This window comes from Dendroctonus ponderosae, unplaced genomic scaffold (genome assembly GCF_020466585.1).
Source record: "Dendroctonus ponderosae isolate FM_Combo_2020 unplaced genomic scaffold, Dpon_F_20191213v2 Dpon_F_20191213_1, whole genome shotgun sequence".
NCBI lineage: Eukaryota > Metazoa > Arthropoda > Insecta > Coleoptera > Curculionidae > Dendroctonus > Dendroctonus ponderosae.
In genome coordinates this window covers 47,256,704-47,282,829 of record NW_026017110.1, presented here as the reverse complement: position 1 = coordinate 47,282,829, position 26,126 = coordinate 47,256,704, and the positions used below count along the sequence as shown (strand labels likewise).

Genomic DNA, 26,126 nt, shown 5'->3' with positions numbered 1-26,126 from the left:
TGTCAAATAAAGCGTGGAGGAGAGTCAAACCGCTTAATGCAAAGAAACCTGTAACTCCGAAACGGCTTGACCGATTTCAAAGTTTTTACTATCAATTGAAAGAGCAAGTAATCTTAATCATTTTCGGAAAATCCGCTGTTCGAAAAATTTCTTTGTTTTCATTTTTCACAAAAATTTAAATACTACCGTCAAGTTATTTTACACGCATTCGAAAGCACAGGAAAAAATTAACTAAACCGCAAAAACCGCATCTTAAAATAATGTCTGGAATCGATTTAATACTTGAAAGTAATAAAGGTTGCCTAATTCGAATAACTAAAGTAGGCTTTGGAAGAAAAAATGTGGTTTTTTTCCCACTATTTTCAAACTTACTAGATGCCTCACTTATAGGGATAATTCCTACTTGAATTATTTGAATTAGGCAACCTTTATTATTTTCTAGTATTAACTCGAGTTCAGACATTATTTTAAGATGTGGTTTTTGCGGTTTAGTCAACATTTTCTTGTGCTTTCGAATGCGTGTAAAATAACCTAATGGTAGTATTTGAAATTTTTGTGAAAAATTAAAACAAATAAATTTTTTCGAAAATGATTAAGCTCGCTTGCTCTTTCAATTGATAGCAAAAACTTTGAAATCAGTCAAAAAACAAAAAACACCGTTTCGGAATTACAGGTTTCTTTAAATTAAGCGGTTTGACACTCCCCCCACCCTTTTTTTGACAAGTTAGGGAAAAAGTTCGTAAGGAAAGTAATACGGTTTTATATGATCTTTTGGCTAAACTTACTAGATGTTTCACTTATAGGGACAATTTCTGTAGAAAATTGACTTTTTAAAATACCAATGCAATTACGCCATCTAGTGGTCATCTGAGAAATTTCAAAATAATTTCCAGCAAATTCTTTTCCTCAAGTTTGTTATCAATTTTTTTTCCGATCACTGCAACACATACTTTCCGAGATACAGCCACTTACCATCCCTATTGCGACATCCTGTATGTATCATGTTCAAATCCTTTGCAGTTGGATTCAGCGAATTAAAAAAATAGCAAAAACCGACTTTAATTGAAACACAGTACATAATTGGCGTCCTCTAAGGCCTGCTTTAATGGAAAATCAAACACTCTTCGCTTTCAAATACTCAAATACTTAATAAACGTACGCACAGAAGCCACTACTAAATGCCAGCTTGGGTAGGGCGTGGCACAAATTTGGCAGATAAAAACAACAAAAAATAATTAAATCAATTTAAAAAAATAATCTACTGGGGTTTCTTAACAATCACTGGGCCCAAATTGTCGCCGGTTTCCTTGTTGTGAGCTGCATGAGATCCATCACAATACGGCCACTGCAACAGGAAGACGAAAATTTAAAAAAAATCCCCAATTTTTCTCTATTCAGTTTCGTGCTTACATTTTTGCTTTTCCAACATCGGCAAAACACCGCTTTATCAGTGATGTCTTCCACATCGATAGTATCCACTACTTTGGGATTGGTGAGCTGGATGGCGTTGTTGCAACGTCCTGAGCCGCATTTCCTGGCTTTGGGGCAATAAGCCAAGTAAATGGTGTAACCGACGCCGGCTGCTAGAGCCGTAGGAGGCACCAAAGACAGCCAATCCTTAACTGTACAATTAGAGTTATTGAAAAACGGTTTCGTGATAATTTGACAAGTATGACAGTTTCTTGACAGGGGTGACACCTCCTTGACAAGCTTGACACGTTTTGGACAAGTGTAACAATGAGCTTGGGCATGCTTAAGAGTTAAAAGTTGGACGTGGTGTGAAAGACTCTGTTATGTGTATATCATTGTGCGTCCGAAGACTTATTTGTATTTTTTATAGGACGAGGCGGGTTGCTAACGTTTCGGATTAAATCTAATAAATAGGGACAATGCTCCTCCGAGTTTTTGTAATATAAACAAGTTGTGACGCATTTTACCCAAAAATTTCTCAGTCATATTTGGAAATAGATAGAGACTGTTTGCATTAAGGCGATTTAATCTGTCTAAACAAGTTTAAATTGTTGAAAATTTCCCAGTTTTAAACAATTTTTGCAGATTCTTTTAGGAGTGATTAAAATTAAAACACACGTTTGCCGCTTTATTTCGTCCTGCAAACTGCGCCAATTTCCACAGAAAAAATTCAGAATTTCAAACTTGTGACTGCAAATAAACCAGCAAATATTGGGATTAGCTGCTGAGCAAACATCGCATTTTCAAATTGCATTTACCTTGGCTAGACCGAGCCAAATATTTGCGTGGAGCAATCCACATTGAAAACAAGATTGTACAATTAACTTCAAAGGCCTTAGAAAAAGACAAGCGTATAAAAATTCTGCGAGTTGAAAAGAAAACAAACTAACCTGTTAGCGATGGTTTTAAAATTAAGAAAAAAAAGCAATTTATGAATCCGAAAATTTGGCGCTCGCTCCGCCACTGTTAACTACTTTTAAAAACACATTTTAAGGGTCATTAGCAGGTGTCGTATTTAGATAGAACATCCAATGCTGCCGGATTGTGAGCAAACCTACTTATTTAAATAAAAAACCATTCATATAACGTAATGGACACCAACTGCTCTCCCATCATTGCACTTGGACTGATTGTGTTTAGTTTTTTTTGGGAGTTTATTCATATAGAAATCGGTTTCCTGAAGCTCTTGAATACTTTGCGACACTGGGCAACAGCGCAGTGAACTTTGCTTTCTTCAGTTTCCCAAAAAAACGTGTATCAATGCAAATTTATCTTCGTTATCATGAAATTGTTAAAAGCCACAACGGGGCAACCACAAAAACCGAGTATTATAATAGGGGGCCACCTAATTATTTTGAGGTTATGCTTGCAAAAGTCTGGATATAAAGGGGTTTTGACATCACAAGCATTGTACTCACTAAAAATAACGACTTTTTGCACTCATACTTACATCCAAGCCGGAACCAGCCTCCAATACTGTCGGGAATGGGTAGATTTGCCAGATAATCAGGAACGGACACTTTCACTAAATGCGCAATAAGCTGCATTTTAGATTTTGTTATTTAACTAAAGTTACACGACGATTAGTACAAATTGGTACAAATACAACTGGTTTTTCAGTTAACCCAAACTAACCCAAACTAAAAATAGTTGCGTGCTTGTATGTAGAAATGCGATGCTCGGAAGTGGCAGTAAGGTCGGCCCAAACCGCACGAAGCACTAATATTAAACAGCTGATCACTCGGGTTAAGACAAACCGCACTTGTGCTCCACCAAAGCGATGCGATTGCTGGCGAGATATTTCGAAAATAAAATAAATCTGGCAAAGATTAATTTCATGTCGCTAATTTACTCAGTTTCAATGAATTGCTTGATTAAGTAATATTTGCTAATCATCTAACAAGCAGTGGCGTGCTTGGTTCATAAACACATACGGGTAATTTTTACCATTTTTAAATTCAAATTCTTACTGGGTGCAGAGTTGATTAAAGGAGTAGAATACAAACGACGACACCCTGTATATAAACTAGGGCGTAGTGTGAACCAAAAGAGGAGAGTTTGAGGGTTGGGAAACTCATCCTCAGACCACTTCGGTTGACACTGACATCACCTGTCGCATTTTGACAAGACTTAATTGGCATCGTTGTCAAAAAAAACCGTTATAACTTTGTTCAACGGTTTAAATTATACACTTCGGGTTTCTGCAGTCGGTTAAGAAAGTTTTCATTCACTCATGGTGTAAATTTGGTTCGACTCGAGTAAGTGGTTTTTTCATAAATCATTCTTTGACTTTGGAAACTTTATGCGCGATTTTTTATTTGTACGTCATGCTCTTCAGAAGAGCATTTCTGAGAAATCACTGCGAGTATCAGAAAATAAATTCGCGTTGTCGATCAAGAGACCCATTTTCTACGGCACGTAAATTTGGTTGAATTCCTGCTTCCTTCATAATTTAGTCTTAAACTAAGCAATTTTTTGCTTTTTGCGTTACGCTCTTTATCAAGCAACCCACTCAGAAATGGAGATGATAGCCTCAGAAATCGATGAGAGCTTTATTTTGCTGGTAAAAGCTGTAAGGATCTGACACCATTTCAGCTAATGTGGTTCATTTATAAGTCACTCTGAAAGTTTATTTGCCGTTTTTTTGGCGCCATGCTTTTGTAAAGCTCATTTATGAGCAACCGATTTAGGTATCAGACATTCGCTTTGAGCTGTCGATAAAGGAAGATTTATTTTCCTAGCAAGTTAAATTTCGATCCATTATTGTGCACAATTTCAAGTTATTTGGCGGATTCACCTTTTTGCACTTCACCTTTCTGAAGCTCATTTCTAATACATGGTGGATCATCAATCATTAGTGTGCTTGTGTTCAATTTGATTCCATTGGAGCAGGCGGATCCTGCCTAATTAGCTCTTCAGCTTTGAGGAGTTTGTGTGCCGTTTTTCCATTTCGCACCAATCTATTCAAGAGCATTTCTGAGCAACCACTTCAGATATCGGAATCCGGTTTAGAGCAATCGATAAAGGAATCTTCAGTTTATTAGCGCTCTACATTTGATTCCACTCGAGAAAGTGGTTCATTCAGAATTAATTTGCCAACTTTGGAAAGTTGATGGGCGGATTTTCAGTTTTGCCCCATGCTCTTCTCAAGTCCATTTCTGAGCAACCGCTTTCGATTTTGCAACAATTTCTTCAGAATTATTTCTTAATTTTCGAAAACTTTTGCGCTGACTTACTGTTCTGCACCATGGCTTTCAGATGCTCATTTCTTAGCAAGCAGATCAGATGTAAGAAGAGCGTTTTCCCGAACTGATAAAGGAAGCTTCTCTTCACTAGTGGTGCAAATATGGTTCTATTTGCGCAAGTGGTTTCTTTATAATTAATTCTTAAATTTTGAAAAGCTTCTGCACGGTTTTTCCTTTTTGCACTATGCTCCAGTAGCAACCAGTCTGGGTATACGAAAACGCATTTGATTAACGACAAAGAAATATATTTTTTTTATCCTTCTGGGTTTGGCTCCATTCCAGTAAGTAGTTACTTCATAGATTTTTCTGAAACTTTTGAATGTTTTACGCGGTTTTCTCTTCTGGCGCCATGCTATTCAAAAGTATATTTCTGCGTAAGCAAATCAGGTATCGGAATAGCAGTTACCAGAGTCGATAAAGAGGATTCTGTTCGTCCGTGCTGCGAATTTGGTTCAGTTTGAGCGAGTGGCTCATTCATAAAGTTTGGGAAAACTAGGAGCGGTCTTTCGGGTTTTCAATTATACTTTGAAAAATATATTGGCAATTTTTCATTTTTGCATTATTCTTTAAAGTAGCTCATTTCTGATCAGCCACTGTAAATACCAGAAAGCGGGTTTCAGTGGTCGATCATCAATCATTAGTGGGCTTGTGTTTAATGTTTGATTCCATCGAAGCAGGCGGATCCTGCATAATTAACTCTTCAGCTTTGACAAGTTTGTGCGCCGTTTTTCCATTTGGTATCAATCTCTTCAAAAGAGGATTTCTGAGCATCCAGTTTAATTGCGGTCTACATTTGGTTCCACTCGAGAAAGTGCTTCATTCAGAATTAATTTGTCAACTTTGGAATGTTGATGGCCGGATCTTCAGTTTCGCCCCATGCTCTACTGAAGTTCATTTCTGAGCAACCGCTTTAGAAATTGAAAAGCAAGCTTGATCAGGCGTTCAGCAAACGTTTTATTGTTAGTGAAATATCGTATAATTAATTTACAAAACAGTAACGCGCGCGTTTTGAAAAAAAATCCCGCATCAACTATGCATCATCAAATCGACGAATCATATGAGTAACCAATTTACTACCCAATCCACTATGACGACTGAAACGTGAACTTGAAAGTAAAAAAACCAGTCAATGAAATAAATGCCTGAGAAGTCGATATTCATCAGGCAACTGCTCTCAGTTGGCTAATGAATACTGAATACGATGGCAAGTCTAACACGCCAGCCATTATCTTAGCTTTTAATCGCACAATAAATACATTTTATCATTTTATAGCGACTTACCTATTTGTGATACGTACCAGTTGCTTTTCCATCATATGTACCGAATACTTGAACCAACAAGCAAGGTAAAATGCGCAAAATGCAGTTTTTCAGTGTAGTTTTCTGTGTAATTTATGCGGTTTTGGTGGCCAAATGTGAAGGTAAGTTACCCACTTTTGGTCTAGGGGATTTTAATCCAACAAAGACACTAGAAGCGCAACATGCATTAATGTTTTGCAACCATGTCATTCGTGTAATGTTTGCGCTGAATTGATAAGGAAATTAATCAGAGGATCACTTTTCCAGGGCTGGATAAATCTGTCTAAAAGTTACTTTTTAGAGGTGTTTTTGCCAATGAATTCCTCAACTATGCTTTTAAGAAAACGGCGCTAATAATCAGTAATTTTCCATAAAAAAATTGGTTAAATCCTAATAACTATCATTAAAAAATGCCGCGCAATTTTTTCTCTATCATTACCAGCGTTGCTGTTTTGAATTGCTGATTTACATCGATGCTTGAAGACATTTATGCTGTTTTATGTTTTAGAAGGCCATCACATAGACCAGAGAATCTTGGAAGATGTGGGTGAAACTCAGCAGGCGAAGAACAGTGAAGAAACACCAGTATCAATTCCCGAAAATAGCTCTAGATTGGGAAATTTTGATCTTCCGCCGCCATCAAGATTAGCAGCTATTCGCGCTAACTGCACTTTACCGGCAAACTTTTCAGACCCATCCACCCCCATAAGGCCTGAGTGCTTGATGAGGAGCGACTCTTCCGAAACAGGCCCAGTCAGATTTGGTAAGTGATTTTTTGATGCTGTTGCTGATTGAATGAGTTTTTCATTCGCTCAGACGGTCAAGACGACTATAGTGAAAAGGGTGTTGATACGGAAGTGGCCGATCTACTGAACCGCACTCAAGAGCAACTAGGTAAATGCTTCAAAGCCAGAAAAAATCCTAAATTAGTCCATGGAATTTTGTCTTTGTAGACGCAGTGGAAGAACATCAGCATCCACTAGAGCCAGAATTTCCCCAGCATATTCCCGACAAAATCGCAAATCAAGCCGAATTTATTGAAGATGGGGAAATAACTGAAGATGTCTTAAGGAGCCACCGAGACGGTAATTGATTGACAAGCAAAATGAATCTGTTGGCGCTGCAAACATTGAAATTTTAGACAATGTGAGCGAGTTTTCACACGGACCGTTGGCGGTTCTTTTGGTGACCATACTGGTGATTTTGGCGGTTATTTGCTACGTCGCTCTACTCTTATGGAGGAAGTATCTGGAGTAAGTCTTAAGGTCACGGATAAAAGCTCAAAACCCTAAAAAACGTAATGTTTACAGGAATAGATACGGAAGCCGGACACTGCTGGTAAGCGCCGAAGAAATTCCAGAACCCAATGATATGAAACACTTCACGGTAAGTTCAAAGCTTCGAAAATGTATATTTCGAATGTAAATTTAAAAAATCGTTGCAGATTTGAAGTCACACCAAAGAAACTTAGGGTAAAACCACGTTAATTTTAAGGCAAGTTGTTCAAACTGTTTAGGCTGTAAATAAACTTAAGTGTAAAACTTTACAAAAGCCTTTATTTACCCTAGAATCACATTAATATATTTAACGCAGTGCAAAACCCAAATGCGATTAAACACATGGAAAAATGCCATCCCAGCACGGTTAAACAGTGAAAGTTATTTGCGCAAATCAAGAATGTCTAGTGGGGCATTTTCCACCCGTACATGATCAGCATGCTGCAAATAGAACAATTATGGCAGTTGAAACTGTAGGGAGGAAAACTTACCTTGAAAAGGGGAGGATCTGTAGGGTGCGGATGAAACCCGACCTTCCTGCAGTTTGCGATGTATTGCAGCCCGTAATTGGGGGTGAGAATGAAGAATCCGGAGCTTCAATATGCGGAGATTGTTAAAACGAGGCAATGAGGAAAAGCACTTGGGGAATAGGCGGCAAAAAGAGGGGTTCTATTGCTAATGGAAAAATTCTTCACGCAAAAACAGTCGCGCTACTTGAATCTGTCTCTTCAATAGCAATGTAATGGACAAGCTGAAAATATGGCAGCAAAGCAAAAAAACTTACCTTTGATACTTTGGCGAACAAACAATAGCAATGGCTTCAGGCATGAGTAGCTGGTAAGGGCAATGAGTGTGCATATCGACACTGGACAGAAACGCTGTCTGAGTGGGGTGAGTCTGCAAAAAACTGCCTTTTCACCCAAAGCCCCCCGAAAATAAAAAACACCTACATGAATCCATCCAATGGTAATGAGATTATGGTGGTCTTGGTAGTCGAAAATCTCCTCTTCATTAGTTGTGGCACATGAGTCGGAAGTGCCGCTTTGCTTGGGCACTATCATGTGGGTGATGATCAGCTGATTCATTTCCTAACAAATCCCATGAGATTTTCTCCATTACTCTTGTCGCATACTTACAAGCTTTCCGGCTAAAATGCCGCAAGTTTCCACGTTTTTATCCGTATTGTTTTGCGCGAGACTCTGGAAGAGAGTCATTACTTTCGCAGGCACTAAAACGGCCCTTAGAGTATCAGTGTCGTACTTCGTTAGTGACTCAGACGACGGCTTTTTGCCTCTATCAAATGTGGGAACTGGGGGAATAAAGTCTCTGAAACAAAGCCAATTAAGCCGAAGGAAAGGACGTATTTGCGTGAATACTTTTCATAGGATGGAGGCAGATCTGGGGCTGAAGGGGTTGCGTCCAAATTCGGGTCTGGATAGTTAACACTATCAATTGCTGCTGGAATTTCCGCGGTTACAAACTCTCTAGGCGCAGCACTTGGCTGTCGTTTGGAGGGCTCTTTTTTCTTTAGTTCAGCCTTTCTTCTCTCTTCACCTTCTTGCTCCAGTCGTATCTGCAAAGCAACTGTCCAAATTTACAGACTTTTGATGGCGGATCAGACACAACGATTTATTTGGCTACATGGAAGACGGCTTGTTCAAACAAAAATATCTGCTTAACCAGACCAAATTTTAGATTGCAAATTCAACGAGAAATAGAACAAGCTTGGCTCTATAGATGACCTGAAACGCATCAAGGATATCGACAACTAGAATTTTTGAAAAGGCCTCAAATCTAAAGGATGGGTTTTGGATATACACTGGAACAAACATTCGATTCTTCATAGAAAGAGAAGATTTTTGCCTCAAACCTTATTGAGGAAATAGAGCAAAGTTGACCCTACAAACGCAATAAAAGGCGTTGAAGACACCCAGAAGAACGATTTTTGAAGAAGCTTGTGATACGCGAGTCGACATTAACTTTTGCTTAACCATAGCGAATTTTGGACGAAAGTTTTAAGGCAAAGACAGAGCAACTTTGGTTGTATAGATGGTCTGATGGCCAATGAGGAAATCGAAAAATTAAATCTCTGCAAAAGTGTTAAAATCACACAACAAGTTTTTGATATGCACGAGTATCCCAAAATTCATTTGTTGTGCAATAAAATCTGCCTAAAGGACACTTAGCAAATCCAGCAAAATAAAACGTTGCGTCTGCACTGTTTGTGACACCCAAAGTCTTACCAGTTTCCCCAGATAAAGCTCATAGTCCCTTTTGTAGATTTCGAGCAACTGTTGCTTGAGTTTCTCGGCTTTGGGCAACACTTCCCGCAGTTTTGCCTGATTGGCTGCACGCATATCAGCTGGGACTTTGCTAAACTCCGGATGTTTCCTAATCTTTTCCAGAAACAAAGTCATGAACTTCAGGTACAAACAGTAGGCATTCTCCAGGTTTCCTTCCGCATGGTAGACGTTTGCCATGCGAACCATTTCCAGGCCTGATCTGTAGTATCTGGACGAATACATTCAGTTAGACGCAGGTTTGCTTGGAAAATGTTTGAATAGAAATTCGGGTGTTCGATGAAAAATCGAAATTACTGAAGTTCTAGCCACTTAATTAAGGAATTTTTATTTAGAAATGTTGCACGAGCATTCCTTATCTGGAAGAGTACTCAAGCACTTAAGTGCATTTGCTTTGGCAAGTGTTTAGATATTCTTCTAGAAACTAATCCTGATAATGAATATAGCAATGAATGCAAGAATTACCGTTTGGGGGGCACATGGGGCTCCACTTCAATCAAATTACTGTAGGTGATTAATTTTTTCAAACGCTCCTGGGGCTCGATACTGTCCAGAATCAGGGAAATTTTACTCTTCGCCATCTCTCAGCCGAAGAACAACCAAGGTGCACTTTACAAACTAAGGAGTTACGCCAGTTAATGGTTGGTCGATTATTCGTTTACAACTCATTTTGTGACTCATAAGAAAATACCACCCAATATTATTTGTTTTGGTTCTGCACACAGTTCTAGGTTAGAATGGCACTGTCAGGCTGCCAAAATGCTGTGTCCTTTTTTAGGAGCATGGGAAGAAAAGCGATGGGTTATTGGACGGCAAGTCCATTAGGGCATTAGGTACTATTATTTTGTTAGTGTATATATTTATGTAAAAAACAAATTTTACACAGTGTCTGAAAAATAGAAAATTAAATATATTAAAAATACTTTAATTTACGGGTTTCACCATCACCAATGCATTTTGTCTATAGACTAAAAAAATTCCAGAACCAAAAACACTAATAAAAAAAACAATAAATTGCTTGAAAAACAGCCGTCAGCTAACATTTAAAGCAAATAAGTAAATATCGGCGGTCCAAGTTCAGTTTGCACAAAAGCAATTAAAGCGCACGCATTTTAGCGCAACATAGACCGATTAAGTTTCAATTTGCGATGCTTTTGAGTGCGTTTATGAATTTATTATTGTAAAAAGTGATAAAAAAGAATCGCGATAACATCCGCTAGCGCAATTTTCAAATAATTATTTATAGACAACAGAAATTTGAGCTGAGCGCAATTTGAAAATTTTAAAACCGTAAATATCGAGCTTAACAACGATTAAGTTCGCGCATAATTTTGCGGTTCCCTGGTAATTAAAATTAATATTCCAATGTCGTCCCATGTCCGTATGAAGTGTTAACTTTTTGAATTGTTGATTGCGATTAGCAGTCAAGGATGAACCAGACAACTAAGTCAACTATTTTCCACAAATTGCGCCGATCTCAAGCATTTCAGAGTGATTGAGTTCAGATTTGCATGTAATGCTGATGTTATCGGCTTTCAAATACCTGCATGATAAGATATGGTGATATAAGCGAGAATGAGGAGGAATATTCAGTAGGCTCCGGGAGTTTTGAGGTCTGCTGTTGAGTGATCATTCAGTAAGTTCGTGCCTGCATATCTGGATAGCGCCTGGGTGCACAGTGATTGAACATGAACTTGTTATATGCGCTCTTCGTTTTGGTAAGTGATTTTTTTGTGAGTAAATGTAAAAACTCCCGAAGACAGAAAAAGAACGATTCTTCTGGTTGAACTGATGGTTTCCCAGTTCAGAGCGCCACTTATACCCCTAGAAAACATTTCAAGACAATTTCAAGTGTAGCAAAAAAAACTGTGTTATTTGCCCTATTATCAAAACAAAAACGAATTGAAATTTTGGATGAAATATAAACACGAAGAGTTGAACGGAAAGGTTGTTTTTTTTTATCGAAAGTTGCTTTCATTGATTGGCACTTAAAACGGATAGTTTAACTATTCAACACGTTTAAGTCGCAATATAGATATATAATCGGTACTTTAGCAATTATATTGGTGCAATCGCCGGCCACCATCAGGTACTTTCTTCAAGTATATTTTTACCTGTTGTATAACTCTGTAAAATCTGTATGAATAATGTTTAAACATTTTTATTCTTTATTTTGAGGTCTCTCCAAAAATCGTTTTTCAGGGCTGCCTCAATTTCTCCAACCGTATTCGTACAGTCAAATTTGCTCTATTTCCCCGTTGAAGTTTCTGACGAAAATCTGGTCTGATTAAGCAATAATTAATGTTTATTCAAGCGGTTGAAGAATTGACCCTTAAAAGCATCGTATTTTAATTGGAGGTTTCTTTATAAATAATTTGTTAGGATTTATTCAGCGATTTTGGGCACTGTGGAATTAACGTTAAACAAACGGCGGCCGAGCAGCAAAATATTCTTACTTGATTTTGACGCTTCTCCAAAGTCCTTTAGAGCTACTAAACCTTTTCACTTTTAACATGAAAAACCTCCTCAATGCCAGTCTGTTCCAGGACATTCTAAATATCGCAATCGCCCTACCAGTATTCAGCGCCTTTGTCAGATCGGTTGGGGGATCCCCATTTACTTTGGGGCTCATCAACTCCAGTGGAGCTTTGGTTAGTTTACTATGGAACCCCATTGTGGTAGGTAAACCAAGATACCCCAACTAGCCTCATCTCAAACCCCCCGGCTTTATTTAGGGCAGCTTGAGCGACCAAGTGGGAAGAAAGGGGCTGCTGCTCAAGTGCTTGATAGCCAGCTCAGTTGGGAGCGTCATTCTGGCAGCCTCCACCTCAGTATGGTTGGTGTTCGTAGGCAAACTAGTCGGCTGTAGGTTGCTTATTCGCTCAATTAAGCAACGGAAATGTTAAACTTGCGACTGTTTCAGCTTTGGGCAGTCCGGTGGGAATTCTTCTTCGCTCCATTGTAGCAGACACTTATAGAACGTCCGAGGAAAAAAAGGCGTTTTTCGGCAAAAATGGCTTTTTCATTTCCGTTGGGTTCTTGGTGGGGTCCGTCTCCAGTGGGTTCTTGAGTGAGGCGAAAAATGGGTTCGCTATGTCCTTTTTAATGATGGCGGCCGTCACTGGAATTTCTGCTGGTAAGTTTCCAACTTCAGAGTCCAACACAAGATTAACAACAATCAAAAGAGCAAACCGATCACCAGTTGGTAGTTAATGTTTCTATTGGTGGATTTGCACCAATGGAAATGTGAAACGCAACTTTTCTTTTCAGCAATCGCATTCCAAACAGTATCGGACGATACAAAGACTCAAGACAAATTCGCTGACGTTTCATTTTCATCTAAAGCAGTCAGCAAACTGAGATCAGCTGTCGTTAACATGAAAACCATCTCATGGTCTCGCTATCAGAGTTTGTTTTGCATCAAAGGCTTTTATGACCTCAGTATAGCCATCATCTTCACCAGCGTTGGTCTCACATTGATCAACGAGTTCCAAGTGAAAGGCCGCACTATCGGCTACGTGTTCGTCATTAGCAGCTTATGTAGAATCGCCTCTGGTCTTTTGAAAATAAGGCTCAAAAGCGCCCTGGCCAATACGAGCGACTACAGCAGAATCACAGGCGTTGGAGTCATTCTATTGGTTTCTTATGTCGCGATGGGCGTGTCCGGATCATTGAGCGTGTTCGTGCTGTTTATGGGAATCATGTCCTTCTGTAGAGCGTCCATGGATACCACCCTGACCGAAATGATCGCCACTCGAACCACATCCGAGGACAGAGGCAAAGTGATTGGCGCATTTGAAAATTTGAATTCCATCAGCATGTTTATAGCGCCTATTCTGACTGGAGCGCTAGCAGAACTGCTCGGCCTCAGGTTTATCATTGGCTCAGCAGCCATTCCTATTAGTGCAGCTAGTTTGATCGCATACAAAGCGATTGGCAAGACTGAATAATCATTAATGTTTATGATTTGTACTGGAAATGTGCTGTATTTTATCGTTTTTTGTAATAAAAATATTTTTCTGATAACTAATGCGAGTCAGTCGCCTGGGAAGGACCAGTAGCTATCCATCCATGAAAGGGACTCAAATATTCCATGCAATAGAATGGAAGTATGATCGAAGAACAGTTGGAAGCTTTTCTAGAAATGCCTCGAAGATATAAAAACTACTCAAGCAAGCCATAGAGGCTAGGCCTGGATAACTCCCAACTAAGCCTGGTGAACTTTTAGGAGTTGGCGCAGTGCTACGCAAAGGGCTTTGTGCGCCAACCCAACGCACCGGCGCAGTAACTCAGTTCGGTTGCTGGGAAAATGGTGTCGACTTTTTTTACTTGTTTTTAGAATTATTTTAAGGGCCATTTATTAATAATATTTTTAAAATTTCTTCAAAACTTCAGGCTTTTGCCAGTTTCAGCCAAGTTGCTCTTTCTTCTAAATGCTCAATTTTCTAAAGTGTCATTTAAAAATGCTCTGACAATCTTTATTAATTAATATATAAAAATTATGAAATAAATTTCGAATTCCTCGCCGCTTTGTAAAAAGTTTTCAAATCTCTTCCCAGCTTCGAAATTGGAACAAAAATCAAATAATTTTCTGTCAAAAAAGTAACAGAATAAGCGGAAGTTTATAACAGATTACTTGGAAATCGCGTCACCTCCATATCTCTAAGACTGTAGAGTTTGTTAAAAAATGTGGTTTTTCAGTTTTGACTGATTTTTTCCTTTACTTTTTACTCAAAAACGCTCTATTTTGTAGAGTTTCACTTAAAAATACTGACGATCTGGAGGTATTTTAGGCGAAAAATTACAAGATAAATATATAGCTTTGTAAAAATTTTACAAAACCTTTTTTCAGCGTCGAATTCGGGACAGAAACGAAAATAAGTTCCTCCCGTTTTTCCCAGAAAACCATGGGCGTTTTCTCCAAAACCGAAAACGACCAGAGCAAATGCAAAACAAATTATTTGGAAAATTCGCCGCCCTTTGCTCTCATTTTTTTAAGGAGAGCGCGCTTTTGCTCTACACCAACATTTTTTAGGCGCGTGCTTAAACAGCAGCAAAAAATTTACATTCAGTGCGACCTCAATGAAAATTTCTCAGTTCTAGGATGCAAACGTTAACTACCGCAAGAAAAGTCTTCAAGTGCGCACTTGCCCCCGTTTAGAAGTTACGATTTTTTTACGGAGATCGCGTCTTTCGCTGGAAACTTTTATTTTTAGACTCGTGCTTAAGCAGCAGCAAAAAATCAACATTCAGTGCAATTTTCAAGAAAAATTCTCGGTTCTAGGATGCAAACGTTCACTACCGCAAGGAAAATCTTCAAGTGCGCACTTGCCCCTGTTTAGAAGTTACGATTTTTTTAAACATGTAGTTTTTCAGTTTTGACTGATTTTTTTCTTTACATTCTACTCAAAAACGCGCTATTTTGTAGCGTTTCACTTAAAAATACTGACGATCTGGAGGTCTTTTAAGCGAAAAATTACAAGATATATTTATAGCTTTGTAAAAATTTTACAAAAACTTTTTTTAGTGTCGAATTCGGGACAGAAACGAAAATAAGTTCCTCCCGTTTTTCTCCAAAAACCATTAAAAGTCAGAAACCGGCAACAACTCAATAGCGCAACTCAACACAGTGTTACCCAGGTCTAATAGAGGCTCCAAATGGTTAGTAGGTATACTTAACACTGTGTTTTAAAAGTAATGACCTCGCACATACTAACTGCTCTTCACCGCATAATTATTTATGGCTGCAATGGTTTAATATACAGGGTGGCTCACGGTTGATGGCACTTAGGTAGGTATACGGAAAACGTGAGTTACCATACATTGCTCTAATTTTGGAACTGGATAACTTTTAATTGAATTGCTGTGAACGATTAGATTTTTGTTTGATTCCTTTTCTGGTTCAATAATTTTTCGCTCTGCAGGTGATTTTGAAAAAACGCTGTGTTGCAGATAGTTTCTACAGGGTGGAAAATACTGCAACGCAAAATTTATGAAAATTCGGCAACTTCCAGTAGAACAAAAATACTTTATTCGGATTTCAAAATCAAAGGCATCCACGGATTTTCAGGATCACAAGATCATCAGTGGGCAAGATCTTCCACGGATTTTCAGGAATTTTCAAGAAATTTCATTTTCTCTTAGGTTTTGATGGAAAACAAAAAATAGTACTATATATAAAGTGTCGCGATTAAAATAGCAAAGATGATGATATTCCTGTATTGCTGAAAATATTTGATTTTTGATAGCCAAATTTTCAGAACAATCCAAACTCGCGTTTGCCGTATATGTACATTTACCCGCGATCCACCTCAACCCGTAGGTATAGGATAACTCAAACCATCAAATTTCCGTACTAATCTACTTGAAACAGCCTAATTCAGACCGACTAACTGTTCTTTTTTCCAGCTTTGACATACTACGCCCTAACACCGGATGCAAAAAAGCCCAAAGGCAAAAAACAAACTGACCAATCGCTGCTCAGAAAAGGAGCCTTGGAACTGAAGCGAGTCGCTGTGGATATCAAATCCATATCGTGGCCCCGCTACAAAAACCTTTTTATCATAAAGGCCGGCTACGATTTGAGCCTTACGGTGTTTACAGCCAACGTTGGCTTGATTATGCTAAATGAATTCAACATCCAGGGCCGCTACATGGGGTATTTTCTGCTGATGGTCAGTCTTCTATCCATCGCTATTAATCTACTGAAGATGAAACTGAAGAATGTGTTTGATAACATCCCGGACCTCCAACTGGTGATCAGTGGATGCTTGATGTTGATGGTGAGCTTCGTTGGATTGAGCATTTCCACTAACGCTTCGATGTTCTTCGTGTTTATGGTCGTTCTATGCGTTCCGCGGTTCATTTTGGATGTGAAACTACCGGAAATGATCACGATTCAAACTCGGGACGACGACAGGGGCAAAGTGCTGGCTGCCTTTGAAAATGTGATGCCTTTGGCCTCGTTTTTAGTGCCTGCTGTATCTGGATTAATCGCCGAGCAGTATGGACAAAGAATTGTCCTGATTTCTGCCACGATTCCCATTGCGGTTTCCATCCTAGTGGCTTACACGCAAAAGAGCAAACGACAGTAGGATTTTCCCATTGTATGGAGGGACGGAGGGAGTTGTTAATAAACATAAAACTCGATTAATTTTAAACAGAAACATTTGTATTACAATCTAAATCAAACGTGCTTTAACAATCACGCAAGTCACACTAGATCATCAGCAGATACGGCATTCTTTTCCCTGGATAGTCGGAAAGACTCCTCAAGGGCCTTTCGCTTCTCTGGATTATCTGGCGGGTAGATTTCCCTCTTGGTCTTGACCACCCATTCCTCAAAGAGGGCGGGTTGGTTGAAGTAGTAGAACATTATTACCGGAAATGTGACATACATGGCCATTTTGCCCACTTCAAGCTTCCAGCCTCCCATTACTAGAAATACGATATTTCCAGAATTCCTTACTATTTGAGCCTCTTTGTCCGGAAGCTACAGCTCTGGTATAAGGTGAGTTTGGATAAGCCCATGTAGAGTACGTGGAGGGTTTTAATGAGATATATGTATTTGGATGCTGGTAGAAAAGGGAAATAGCTGAGGCAAACTCTTCAACCAGTGCCAGTGTCGTTTAAAATTCGCCGAATTTTGATGGGTTATTAACTAACACGGAACTTTCAAAGCGGTTTTTGCAAACTTTGGCAATCGGTTCAAACAAGACTGCGTCTATTCAGTCATATCCAAAAACCATTTGAACCATAGCGCTTCTTTTGTTACCACTGCGAGATCTTATAGCATTTTTAGCAAACTTGGGCAATAGGCTTTGAATAAGAAGTGAAACACCATTTGGGAAATTAAAGGAGTTTTCACACAGGACGCTAAATTTCAGTTTTACGGGGGTTTGACCAACTTGGGTAATCGGCACTAAACGAACTCAAACACGACGCCGTCTTTTTGGTCTCTCTCAAAAACCATTTGGGCCACATTTCCCGTTTTTTCACGACTGGATAGCGAATTAAAAACCCCATTCGCTAACCGCAATTCAGCAAACCTTTAACGACACCAGAATCGTTTACAAGTGTTTTATATTGAGGCCTATGGGATTTGCTTTAGCCATAACGAAGTATTACGGCCTAGTAACTGAATATACCATATTTTGCACAATTGTTACAAAACCAAAGATATTTGCGCCTGCAAGGTTTGGGCACACAAGCACCTTCTATTAAAGGTTTGGGGCTCCTTAAACAAGCTCTAAATTGGAACGCCAGCACAGAGGCAAGCACTATTTCTGGTGGAATCGAATCAGCTTAACACTTCTATTTGACAATTAGGAGCTACTTACCGATCTTTTTCCTCAAAACACAGTTGAATTCAACAAATAAGAGGGTTTTTAAAGTACGCTAATGGAAATTTGTCACAATAACACTTGACATTACCTAACCTCATCTTTTTCCGGTAATATATGGGAGGATGGCTGATTGGCACGCTCAGACAACTGGACGGATGCGAAAAAATATTTCAAAAACTACCACTAATTGATAGTAAAAAAACATATATAAATGAGGCACCAAACGTGAGCATATAAATTTATTTTTGAGTAAGTAGTACACAATTCGCTTCAGTATAACATAAATCATAACACTATACATACAAACCGTATTAAAGCATACTAATATATTTTGAATATTTTACTCTTACATCGGAAAATAATTTTGTTCGGAATAAACTATACAGATCCAATATCAATCACTTAAAACATATATACGTACAGTTTGCATCGCGTTATAGAATGGAATTAACTCATATCGGAATATTGTATTATAAAGTGCCGAATTACAATGCGTAAAATAACTGTGGATTGGAGATAACAACTATTCACACAACATGTAATTGGAGTAGAAATCAACATTTTAATATCCTAAAAATTATGTATTGCGAATTTTGCCTGGGACGTAGTTTTTGTCGATGGCTGGCTCTTGCAAGAACATGTGTAGGCATCTTTCGTTTTGGGCAAGCGGATGTCCAGCAATTCTAAAAAAATGCCCTCAATCATTGACTTGCCTCAAAAAAACGCCGTTTCTTGAAAGATCTGCAACACTTTACTTACTTATTAATAAAAACTTCTAATCCTTTCCTTCGATCTTCAATAAATCCTTCTTCAAATATTCCATCGTCGCCCCTAAATGGCAGCTGCCTTTTCCACGCTTTCCCTGGCAATGAGGGGACTACAATTTTACTGTCTCGCTCCAGCTCGTTCCTCAGCCACTCAAAATCGCTATATCTTCTTCGAACACTCGATTCCTTCACTTTAAACACCGGCAAATTGGTCTGAAACAACAGAATACCTACAGTTAGTTGCAGACTATAATGATGTGCATTGTTTTACTTTATGTAAGTTGGCGATACCTTTTACCTCGATTTAGGTATTTTATAAGCAATTTATCAGACAGACATTCCTTGTCTGATATAAACACAGCATTTAGATAAGATACTAACATCTAAAAAAACCGTATCTTGAGGTGAAACCAACGGTTACATTTCCGGAAACTTATAAACTAAATTCCATTGTCAGGAGTCATTTTTTAAGTTTCTTAACTGTTGAATTTTGAGACCCTGAAAGTAATTAATTTGCTGACAACACAAAGGATTTTCTGAACTAGACCTTGGGCAGTGTGATTTGAACATGATTCAAACGACTTCATAGACACTTTAAAGAAGCTCATTGACTTAAGGTTATCAGGCAAATAAATGGAAAGGAAATGAAGAGCAAACACTGTTCTTATCAGGCCCTGATTGGCTGTTATTGAAGGAACAGCCCCAATACACTTATAGATGGTTGGTTAAAACGTACCTTCATTTTCACCTCATAGTCAGTGAAACGTTTTTTGCCCACCCCAATGGTGGTAACCGGATTAACGACGTCGATTTCCAGAAAATTAGCAGGGGCCGCGTAAGCATCATCCAGAGTTTGTTTTTTAACGTTCAGCCTTTTGATGGCTTCTGAGGTTGTGTCCGATTCGGCCATCATTATCAACGGATTTACTAGACACGCTGCTTGCAGTCCGCCCACATAAATCAACCCTGTTATTCACAAGGGGAAAACACTGGCGAGCTTGAACCCAAATGAGGTGTAATCGGACAAAACACCCCCCAAAACACGAAGAATCAAGAGAAATCTGTAGAAACTTTGATTAACGTCACTGTCATCAATGTCTGGGAGACAATGTTTTATTGGGCGCGGTTTATCGAAACTGTGACGCGATCCACGAGTACCTACTGACGAAAAACGGTTAAAATTCAGCAGCTGACGTAATACGTATATTCGCGTATACAGCATGATCAAATTTTAGTTGGCAAAATGAATCAGGTGGTTAACCTCTCCAAGATAATAAAACCAGAATAACCAGATATGGATTTCTGGCAAAATTACATAGTGTGCATTGTTTCGATATTATGCAAATAACTCGAAAAGAGTGGAAGGTGCGAATAAAATACAAGAGATTAAAATGTTTCTAATTTGAAAAAGGAATTAAAAAAGGTGTGACTAAATTCCAGAGATACACCAGAAAAAAGTTTGCAGTAGTAAATAAACCCAACCAGTAAAAGAGCAGCACTCTGCAAGTACAATGAAACAAACTTGCTAAATAAAGCCATGTAGATCATAGAATGGAACTTAAATCCAAATTTTCATGTGAAGAATTAGAACGAAAAATCTAAATACCCACATTTTCGAACCTCTGCAACAAAGCAATTGCCCACATGAATTTATAGGAACTTTTCAACGTATTTTCGCTATTCGCTATTAATTTTTGTGAAAAAAATTAGATCACCCCGTATACGCACATATATTTTTTTAAATTGCATTATTTATTTCATTACAGCTCGACATAGTCAAGCGACTCTGCTATTGGTTTGCTGAATTGGCCGTTTCTCTTGAAAATACTCTGAGGATCAGTAATCCTTGTAAGACCAGGCAGGATATCCTTAGGATTCTTCTGTTGATTGTAGCTGTAGTATGTGAGTGGGGCCGACGAATACAGAGGAAATTCCTTGAATTGCTGTCGAAGAATGCGGTTGAATGGAAAAATTGTTAAATACATTTTTCTGTAATTTATACCTCAGTGTCCTTCATGTAAAACTGATCATCTGGTTGAAACCCTTTAGTTTTAAAATTCCCATCGTATTCTGTACAGTAGTCGTTGGTTTGTTGAATGTCTTCAGACTGCTTCAATTCTGCGGCCGCTTCTTCATGGAATTTCTTTAGAAGATACTCTTTTCGTTTACCTGGAAAAATCCCCAGTAACACTCAAAATCGCGTCAAATTTCCCCAATAAACCGCTTTATTCTCACCCATATTCTTTTCACTTTCTTCTTTACTGGGAGAAACGTAAGTTTCCTTCATAGTAGAACACAGTGGCCCTTGAGGCGATTTTCCAGACGCATCTCGAATCAGCCACTTTCGGCTTTCGCCCTTGTAGGTCTCCTGCCAGCATTTTGCCTGCAAACTTTCCAGCGAATCTGTTTTAGCTGGATGTTTTGCGCAATCTTTCATACCGCTGAATTATTCGAATACTGATCTTGACACTAAAGAGGTGAAAGATGGTAAACAACATGCTTCTATGGAAACCTCCCCCCCCCAGACGTGGACATTTATTGATAAAACAACCCAAGAACGAGTCGGAAATTGTTCGAAAAAAAAAACGGATAGTTGGTGTGTGCGACTTGAGGTCTTCTAAAGATTTTTCCAGCTGATTAACCCTGGTATATCGAAATATTTGAACTCCCCGCCATGGTTTCTATGGCAACCTGTCAGTCAACCAATGCGCTTGGACAAAGAAGGCTAATGGAGTAGGGTGTTTGATACCGGGGGTTAACAATAAATTCCATATACACTGACGTGTGAAAAATAATTTTTGTGGTTTATTAGCTGATTGCTTGGCATTGCGGATTTTGAAAGACGCATTTCCTTATCAAACCTGAACTCGTTAAAAAAGCCATTAAAGCAATACGACCTAATAAACATAAAAAATTGATATGTTTTTGATTTTATCACTGTTTATTATAATGGAAAACGTGGAAAGACTTAATTTTTTCCGACGCTAAAACCATCAAATAGGGCGCAATTTTCTAAAAGTCTGCAGTCAATACACTGAAAATGGCCAAACACGTCGGTTTTCTGTTGTTGATCGGGATTGGGTTGAGTGCGATCGCTGCAGCTTCGTATGGTAAGTAAAAAAACTTAACCATGTTACCGGCAAGTCGATGAATAAAATAATCAGATTTAAGCAAAAAATGCACAGTTTCAGGGGTTTTCCAAGCAAACAGAACGGCTAGTGTACATAACGCATTACTCCATTTTCTGCGCGTTGTTGTTTAAATAAATACTTGTGAAAAAGATTGTAACTTTTCCAGGAGGTTCCATTGGTGAACTGGAGTTTGCGGACATTGAGGAGCATTTGGAATCGCTGACTTCTGCAAGCACCTCTATTGGCGATATCAAAGACGCAGTTGTTCCATATCTCAACAATTGGAGGAGCAAACGGTAATTTTAATAAATAATAATAATTTAATAATTTTTAATTTTAATTGTTTGAAGAATTGAAAAATTTTCGCACAAAAACAGTAATTTTTTGTCTATAGCCACTGAAGTCGGGCTCATCCGAAAATTTAATCAGCTATCTAGACCAGCAATTTTCTATCAAATTACCCATGAAAACTGTTCTTTCTTTCAGATCTTCCAGTTCCAGCGTGGAAAATGCAGGTATAGACAGCTGGCCTTTAAGAAGCATTTCCACAAGAGTGAAAAATTTCAATATTGGTGGAAAGTTGGAAAAGATTATAAAATCTATTGAAGATTTTGTCGCTAAAATCATCAAAAAAATCAGGCACCTTATTCTGCCAGCTGTGAAGATGTTGAATATGGAGAAGGTTTTCAGAATGGTGGACACGGTTGTCACAAAGTTATTGAAACCATTTGGCATCAATCTGGAGGAAAATGCGCCCCATAGAATGTCCGTCGCAAAATTCGTCTCCGGCTTTGGCGACCTGTTTTGATTCATCCGCTGCTCAATAAATCTTTAAATGTTTGTGATTCTTTTCTCTTGCACCTTACACAGCACCACTTTTTCCAGCCCACACACACTTATTTCACTTTTCACACACATTTGTCAGCACTGTTTTTTAATTAATTTTCCACTACTTTCACTATTTTATAACTTTGCTTATTTCAATTTTACATTCCATTGCAATTGATTACACCCCGTAGCAAACCGGCTGGATTCGAAAGAGATGACTCTGCAGTCAAGAGGGAGACAAACATAGCGCTTGCCATGGGAACCAGCCCATCCGTGTCATTTTTTGTGTACATACCAGGGAGGGATGATTTTTATTATTTCAGCTGTGTACTTTGGGATGCAATTCAGTTTAATAATGGGCAACTTTAGGACGCAAATTTATCGCAACAAGTCTAACTATCTGATCAAGGCTTAACATCACGAACCACTTTTATAACTTGTCTGCGCTCTAGATGTTTTTAAGCCAAGCAATTTGAACCCAATTTCTTCAATTTAGATACGGAATCATCCAACGCTTCAGTTGAACCAACGAAGAAACCTTCATCTTCAGAACTTCCGTTAGTATATTTTCATACGGAGACAGTTTTCTTTTAGATAGTGATGGGCTCGTCGGGTTGTCTTAAAGATCCTGAGGAAGGGATGCTCTTTCCTTGTCTAAGGGTTGACCGCAGCTTCCTTTGACCATGCACATAAGCAGAAATATTATTACCTGTAGCATCTTTTAAAAGAGCCGGTCCAGTGCCGTTTCGCCCATCACTACTTAAAATAAAATCTCTTCCATCGTCAACACCTCGAAACCTCCAAAATTGACTAATTTTAGTGGAATCATCAGAGAAAAACGCTCCATAGATAAAGAAGAGAAACGCTCTGGATTGGACGACTATCTGAAAAAGCTCAAGGAAGTGCTGTCAGTACCCAAAGCAGCAGGCGAACTGGCAAAAAAGGTGAAAATCATGGTGGAAAAGGTGAATAATATCAGCGAAAGCTTATGCAAAAACTGTCAAGATGACGACGATGAGGACGACTATTACTATGACGATGATGATGACCTTTACAGATTCAGGCGAAACGTTGAAGATGAGTGAGTCTCCTGGGAAAACCCAGCGGCGGTAGCTTCTAAAAACTGTGTTTGCAGAAATCCAGAAACAACCTTCGAAGAGCTTGTAGGCCTGGTTCAAAATATCAACAGCCGTTTAGTTAACCGAACCAAAAGCTTAATAAACGCGGGTTTGGATGCGGCCAGGAAAGCTGTGAAAGTGGCCTTTGCGATGGCTTCTGAGGGTTTAAATCCATCCGAAACAGCCTCAGAGGATACCAAGTAAGTTGGATTTTCACTCAGAGATTGAAAACACCCCGAAAAATCCAGCTTCGACAATTCCAGCCAGACGGTTCAGAGGATCAGACGAAGCACACCAGGCATTCCAATTTTAGAGTATCTAGAAGAAGTTAAACAATTGCTGGTAGTATTTCTGATGGATACCGAATTCATAGTCAGCGACATTTTCCAATCCTTGAGCCCTCAGGGCAAAGAAGCGGTGCAAACCATCTTATCCGCTTTAAAAAAGGTTTTATACATAATCCGGCACATCTTCAATGACCCTCTGGGCAGTGTTGCGCAATTCAAGTCCTCACTGGATCGGACCTTGATTGAAGTGAAAAGAGTCATTTTGGATGTGACTGAGAAGGTGAAGGGGCAAGTGTTGAAAACTCTGCAAGAAATCCCTCGTCTTGTGCAAGTCTACAAGTACAGACTGGAAAGAGGACGTAGATCCTCAGAAGGGTGAGTGTAGATTTATATTTCCTGTAGTGGGTCAGTGAAAATCTGAGAGTTAAATTTATCTGGAGAAGGGAGACTACAGAACCAAAAGATGTTAGTAACCCAGTCCAGCACGACCCCCAACCTCCCTCTAGCAATGCGACTACTGCAAACCCTCTGGTGAAGGGACTAAATGGCCTCACTAACTTAACTGAAAGTGTATCGGAAATTCTGGATGTGGTCTTTGATCTAACTGATATATTTTCATTGAGAAGGAAAAGGGACATTGAGTAAGTGCCGTTTCTCAAACCCTAAGCGCATCTAGCACCTAATGAGCATATTGTAGTGGTGAAGAAACTGAAGGCAAAACATCCTTGAACATCTTCATTGAAGGTATGGAAAATGGTACCTTGCAAGTGCTGGCCAATACAAAAGAGCTGATCGGGCGCACGATCCAAGAATTGGGGCAAAACGTCGACTTGGGCTTGCAGAGGATTTCTTCCGCTTTAAGCAGGCAAAGAAGGAGCGCTGAAGATCAATTCGAAGTCATTAAAATGTTTTTGAGGGAGTTGCTCGAAGCGATTTCCATTCAGCTGAAGAAATGGTTTGAAGAAGCGATTCTCTTCAAACGACAACTCTTGCCGTACAAGTAAGGCTAACGGTTTAAGGTGGCGGATTTTGCAAGACGGCACTTATTTGTAGCGGAAATGGTGAGGAGATTCTTCGTGCCATTAAATTGAAAATCGATCTTGCCAGAAAATCCATTGGGGACTTCCTAACAGTTCCGGATCTATCCCCACCCAGTCTTGAGGAGTTTGAGGAAACTGATGACAGTGAAGTAGAAATTGAGGGGAAAAAGTAAGCACATTTTCCCACACTAGATGTGTTTAGGGATTTTCAATAGCTCTCTTCCAGGATTGTGAGTAGAAAACGACGTTTTGTGCTAATGGACACTCTTGTGGGCATGTTGGCAGCCAAAGCAACCTCTACAGTAGCTGGCTGGATTTATCAAACAGCTAATCATTTTACATCTGATTATCTGAGAAATCCTCAAACTGAGGAACAAGACCTAAACACCATTAACAGAATGAAGCGAGAATCGGACAAGTAATGTTAATTTTCTGGCAAATTTCTGCAGATAATCTAGATTTTTTCCAGCAGTCTTCTTACAGAAATTATCAGATTTCCTGGTAGGGTACTAGAGGGCATTATTCAAAGGGGAAAGAAAAGGGCAGACGCAATAAGAAAAGTGATTACTGGACAGGAGACAGAGGATGACTCCGATGCTATTTACCCAGGAAGAAGATAGAATAGATTTTAAGCGAAAATGACCTGAAAATCCCACTTGCCTCAGCCATTTTTGTAGCACTTTAATATAAACGTGTTGAAAATAGAATTTTTCACAACTTTACTGTCTTTAAATACATTATTCTAAACCTTAATTACTTGGATGATTAATGAATGAATTAGCAAATTGAAGTAGTAAATGATTGACCCTGGTATATCAACAAAGCGTGACAAGGACACATTTGTTTCCATGCCATTCGCTATGTTGGTCTCACTCTTACCTGCAGGGCAAGTTATAGGATGACTAGTGGAATTGCTACGGGGTGTAATCATAGATTAACTAAGTGTAATCGACTGCAACATTCGAAAAACCCCACAAATTTATTAGTTTATCTGAGGGTTGAGGATATTTTGGACAAAA

General features: G+C 38.9%; 8 protein-coding genes across 13 annotated transcripts; 3 read left to right on the top strand and 5 right to left on the bottom strand.

Annotated features, from left to right (window-relative positions):
• Nucleotides 1–1,077: 1,077 nt before the first annotated feature.
• LOC109534199 (CDGSH iron-sulfur domain-containing protein 2 homolog) lies at nt 1,078–3,345 on the bottom strand. Its single transcript, XM_019899772.2, has 3 exons — nt 2,921–3,345; nt 1,411–1,622; nt 1,078–1,345 (listed from the first exon to the last, which is right to left on the bottom strand). Exons 1-3 carry the CDS (start codon nt 3,015–3,017, stop codon nt 1,259–1,261), a joined length of 396 nt encoding a protein of 131 aa, XP_019755331.1. The 5' UTR covers nt 3,018–3,345; the 3' UTR covers nt 1,078–1,258.
• A 2,475-nt stretch (nt 3,346–5,820) lies between these two features.
• LOC109534198 lies at nt 5,821–7,560 on the top strand. Of its 2 annotated transcripts, none has more exons than XM_019899771.2 (7): nt 5,821–6,136; nt 6,523–6,777; nt 6,840–6,908; nt 6,968–7,099; nt 7,156–7,267; nt 7,325–7,400; nt 7,459–7,560. In XM_019899771.2, the coding sequence occupies exons 1-7, from the start codon at nt 6,067–6,069 to the stop codon at nt 7,462–7,464; spliced, it is 720 nt and encodes a 239-aa protein (XP_019755330.1). In that variant the 5' UTR covers nt 5,821–6,066; the 3' UTR covers nt 7,465–7,560. The 2 variants fall into 2 exon arrangements, with proteins under 2 accessions (XP_019755330.1, XP_019755329.1); XM_019899770.2 differs by having other exon boundaries at nt 6,831–6,908.
• Nucleotides 7,551–10,410, bottom strand: LOC109534197 (STAM-binding protein-like). The gene is made up of 8 exons (XM_019899768.2): nt 10,057–10,410; nt 9,535–9,802; nt 8,668–8,864; nt 8,428–8,617; nt 8,242–8,379; nt 8,076–8,188; nt 7,783–7,885; nt 7,551–7,732 (listed from the first exon to the last, which is right to left on the bottom strand). Exons 1-8 carry the CDS (start codon nt 10,170–10,172, stop codon nt 7,673–7,675), a joined length of 1,185 nt encoding a protein of 394 aa, XP_019755327.2. The 5' UTR covers nt 10,173–10,410; the 3' UTR covers nt 7,551–7,672.
• A 584-nt stretch (nt 10,411–10,994) lies between these two features.
• Nucleotides 10,995–16,757, top strand: LOC109534200 (major facilitator superfamily domain-containing protein 9). 2 transcript variants are annotated; one of them, XM_019899773.2, is made up of 5 exons: nt 10,995–11,309; nt 12,138–12,269; nt 12,327–12,456; nt 12,515–12,727; nt 16,000–16,757. In XM_019899773.2, exons 1-5 carry the CDS (start codon nt 11,280–11,282, stop codon nt 16,683–16,685), a joined length of 1,191 nt encoding a protein of 396 aa, XP_019755332.2. In that variant the 5' UTR covers nt 10,995–11,279; the 3' UTR covers nt 16,686–16,757. The 2 variants fall into 2 exon arrangements, with proteins under 2 accessions (XP_019755332.2, XP_019755333.1); XM_019899774.2 differs by lacking the exon at nt 16,000–16,757 and adding an exon at nt 12,862–13,617.
• Nucleotides 16,741–17,028, bottom strand: LOC109534201 (protein PET100 homolog, mitochondrial). Its single transcript, XM_019899775.2, has one exon. It carries the CDS (start codon nt 17,024–17,026, stop codon nt 16,805–16,807), a length of 222 nt encoding a protein of 73 aa, XP_019755334.2. The 5' UTR covers nt 17,027–17,028; the 3' UTR covers nt 16,741–16,804.
• Nucleotides 17,029–18,162: 1,134 nt separating this feature from the next.
• LOC109534203 (sorting nexin-12) lies at nt 18,163–19,822 on the bottom strand. Its single transcript, XM_019899778.2, has 3 exons — nt 19,440–19,822; nt 18,696–18,916; nt 18,163–18,619 (listed from the first exon to the last, which is right to left on the bottom strand). Exons 1-3 carry the CDS (start codon nt 19,614–19,616, stop codon nt 18,514–18,516), a joined length of 504 nt encoding a protein of 167 aa, XP_019755337.1. The 5' UTR covers nt 19,617–19,822; the 3' UTR covers nt 18,163–18,513.
• Nucleotides 19,823–20,418: 596 nt separating this feature from the next.
• On the bottom strand, nt 20,419–21,204 carry LOC109534202. The gene is made up of 3 exons (XM_019899776.2): nt 20,939–21,204; nt 20,706–20,872; nt 20,419–20,646 (listed from the first exon to the last, which is right to left on the bottom strand). The coding sequence occupies exons 1-3, from the start codon at nt 21,138–21,140 to the stop codon at nt 20,464–20,466; spliced, it is 552 nt and encodes a 183-aa protein (XP_019755335.1). The 5' UTR covers nt 21,141–21,204; the 3' UTR covers nt 20,419–20,463.
• A 458-nt stretch (nt 21,205–21,662) lies between these two features.
• LOC109534211 lies at nt 21,663–25,827 on the top strand. 4 transcript variants are annotated; one of them, XM_048661291.1, is made up of 12 exons: nt 21,663–21,813; nt 22,001–22,130; nt 22,321–22,349; nt 23,159–23,219; nt 23,483–23,743; nt 23,798–23,980; nt 24,029–24,442; nt 24,511–24,708; nt 24,765–25,067; nt 25,121–25,276; nt 25,334–25,525; nt 25,577–25,827. In XM_048661291.1, the coding sequence occupies exons 1-12, from the start codon at nt 21,744–21,746 to the stop codon at nt 25,725–25,727; spliced, it is 2,148 nt and encodes a 715-aa protein (XP_048517248.1). In that variant the 5' UTR covers nt 21,663–21,743; the 3' UTR covers nt 25,728–25,827. The 4 variants fall into 4 exon arrangements, with proteins under 4 accessions (XP_048517248.1, XP_048517249.1, XP_048517247.1 ...); XM_048661292.1 differs by having other exon boundaries at nt 21,664–21,813; nt 24,044–24,442; nt 24,508–24,708; XM_048661290.1 differs by having other exon boundaries at nt 21,664–21,813; nt 24,508–24,708; nt 25,580–25,827.
• Nucleotides 25,828–26,126: the final 299 nt, after the last annotated feature.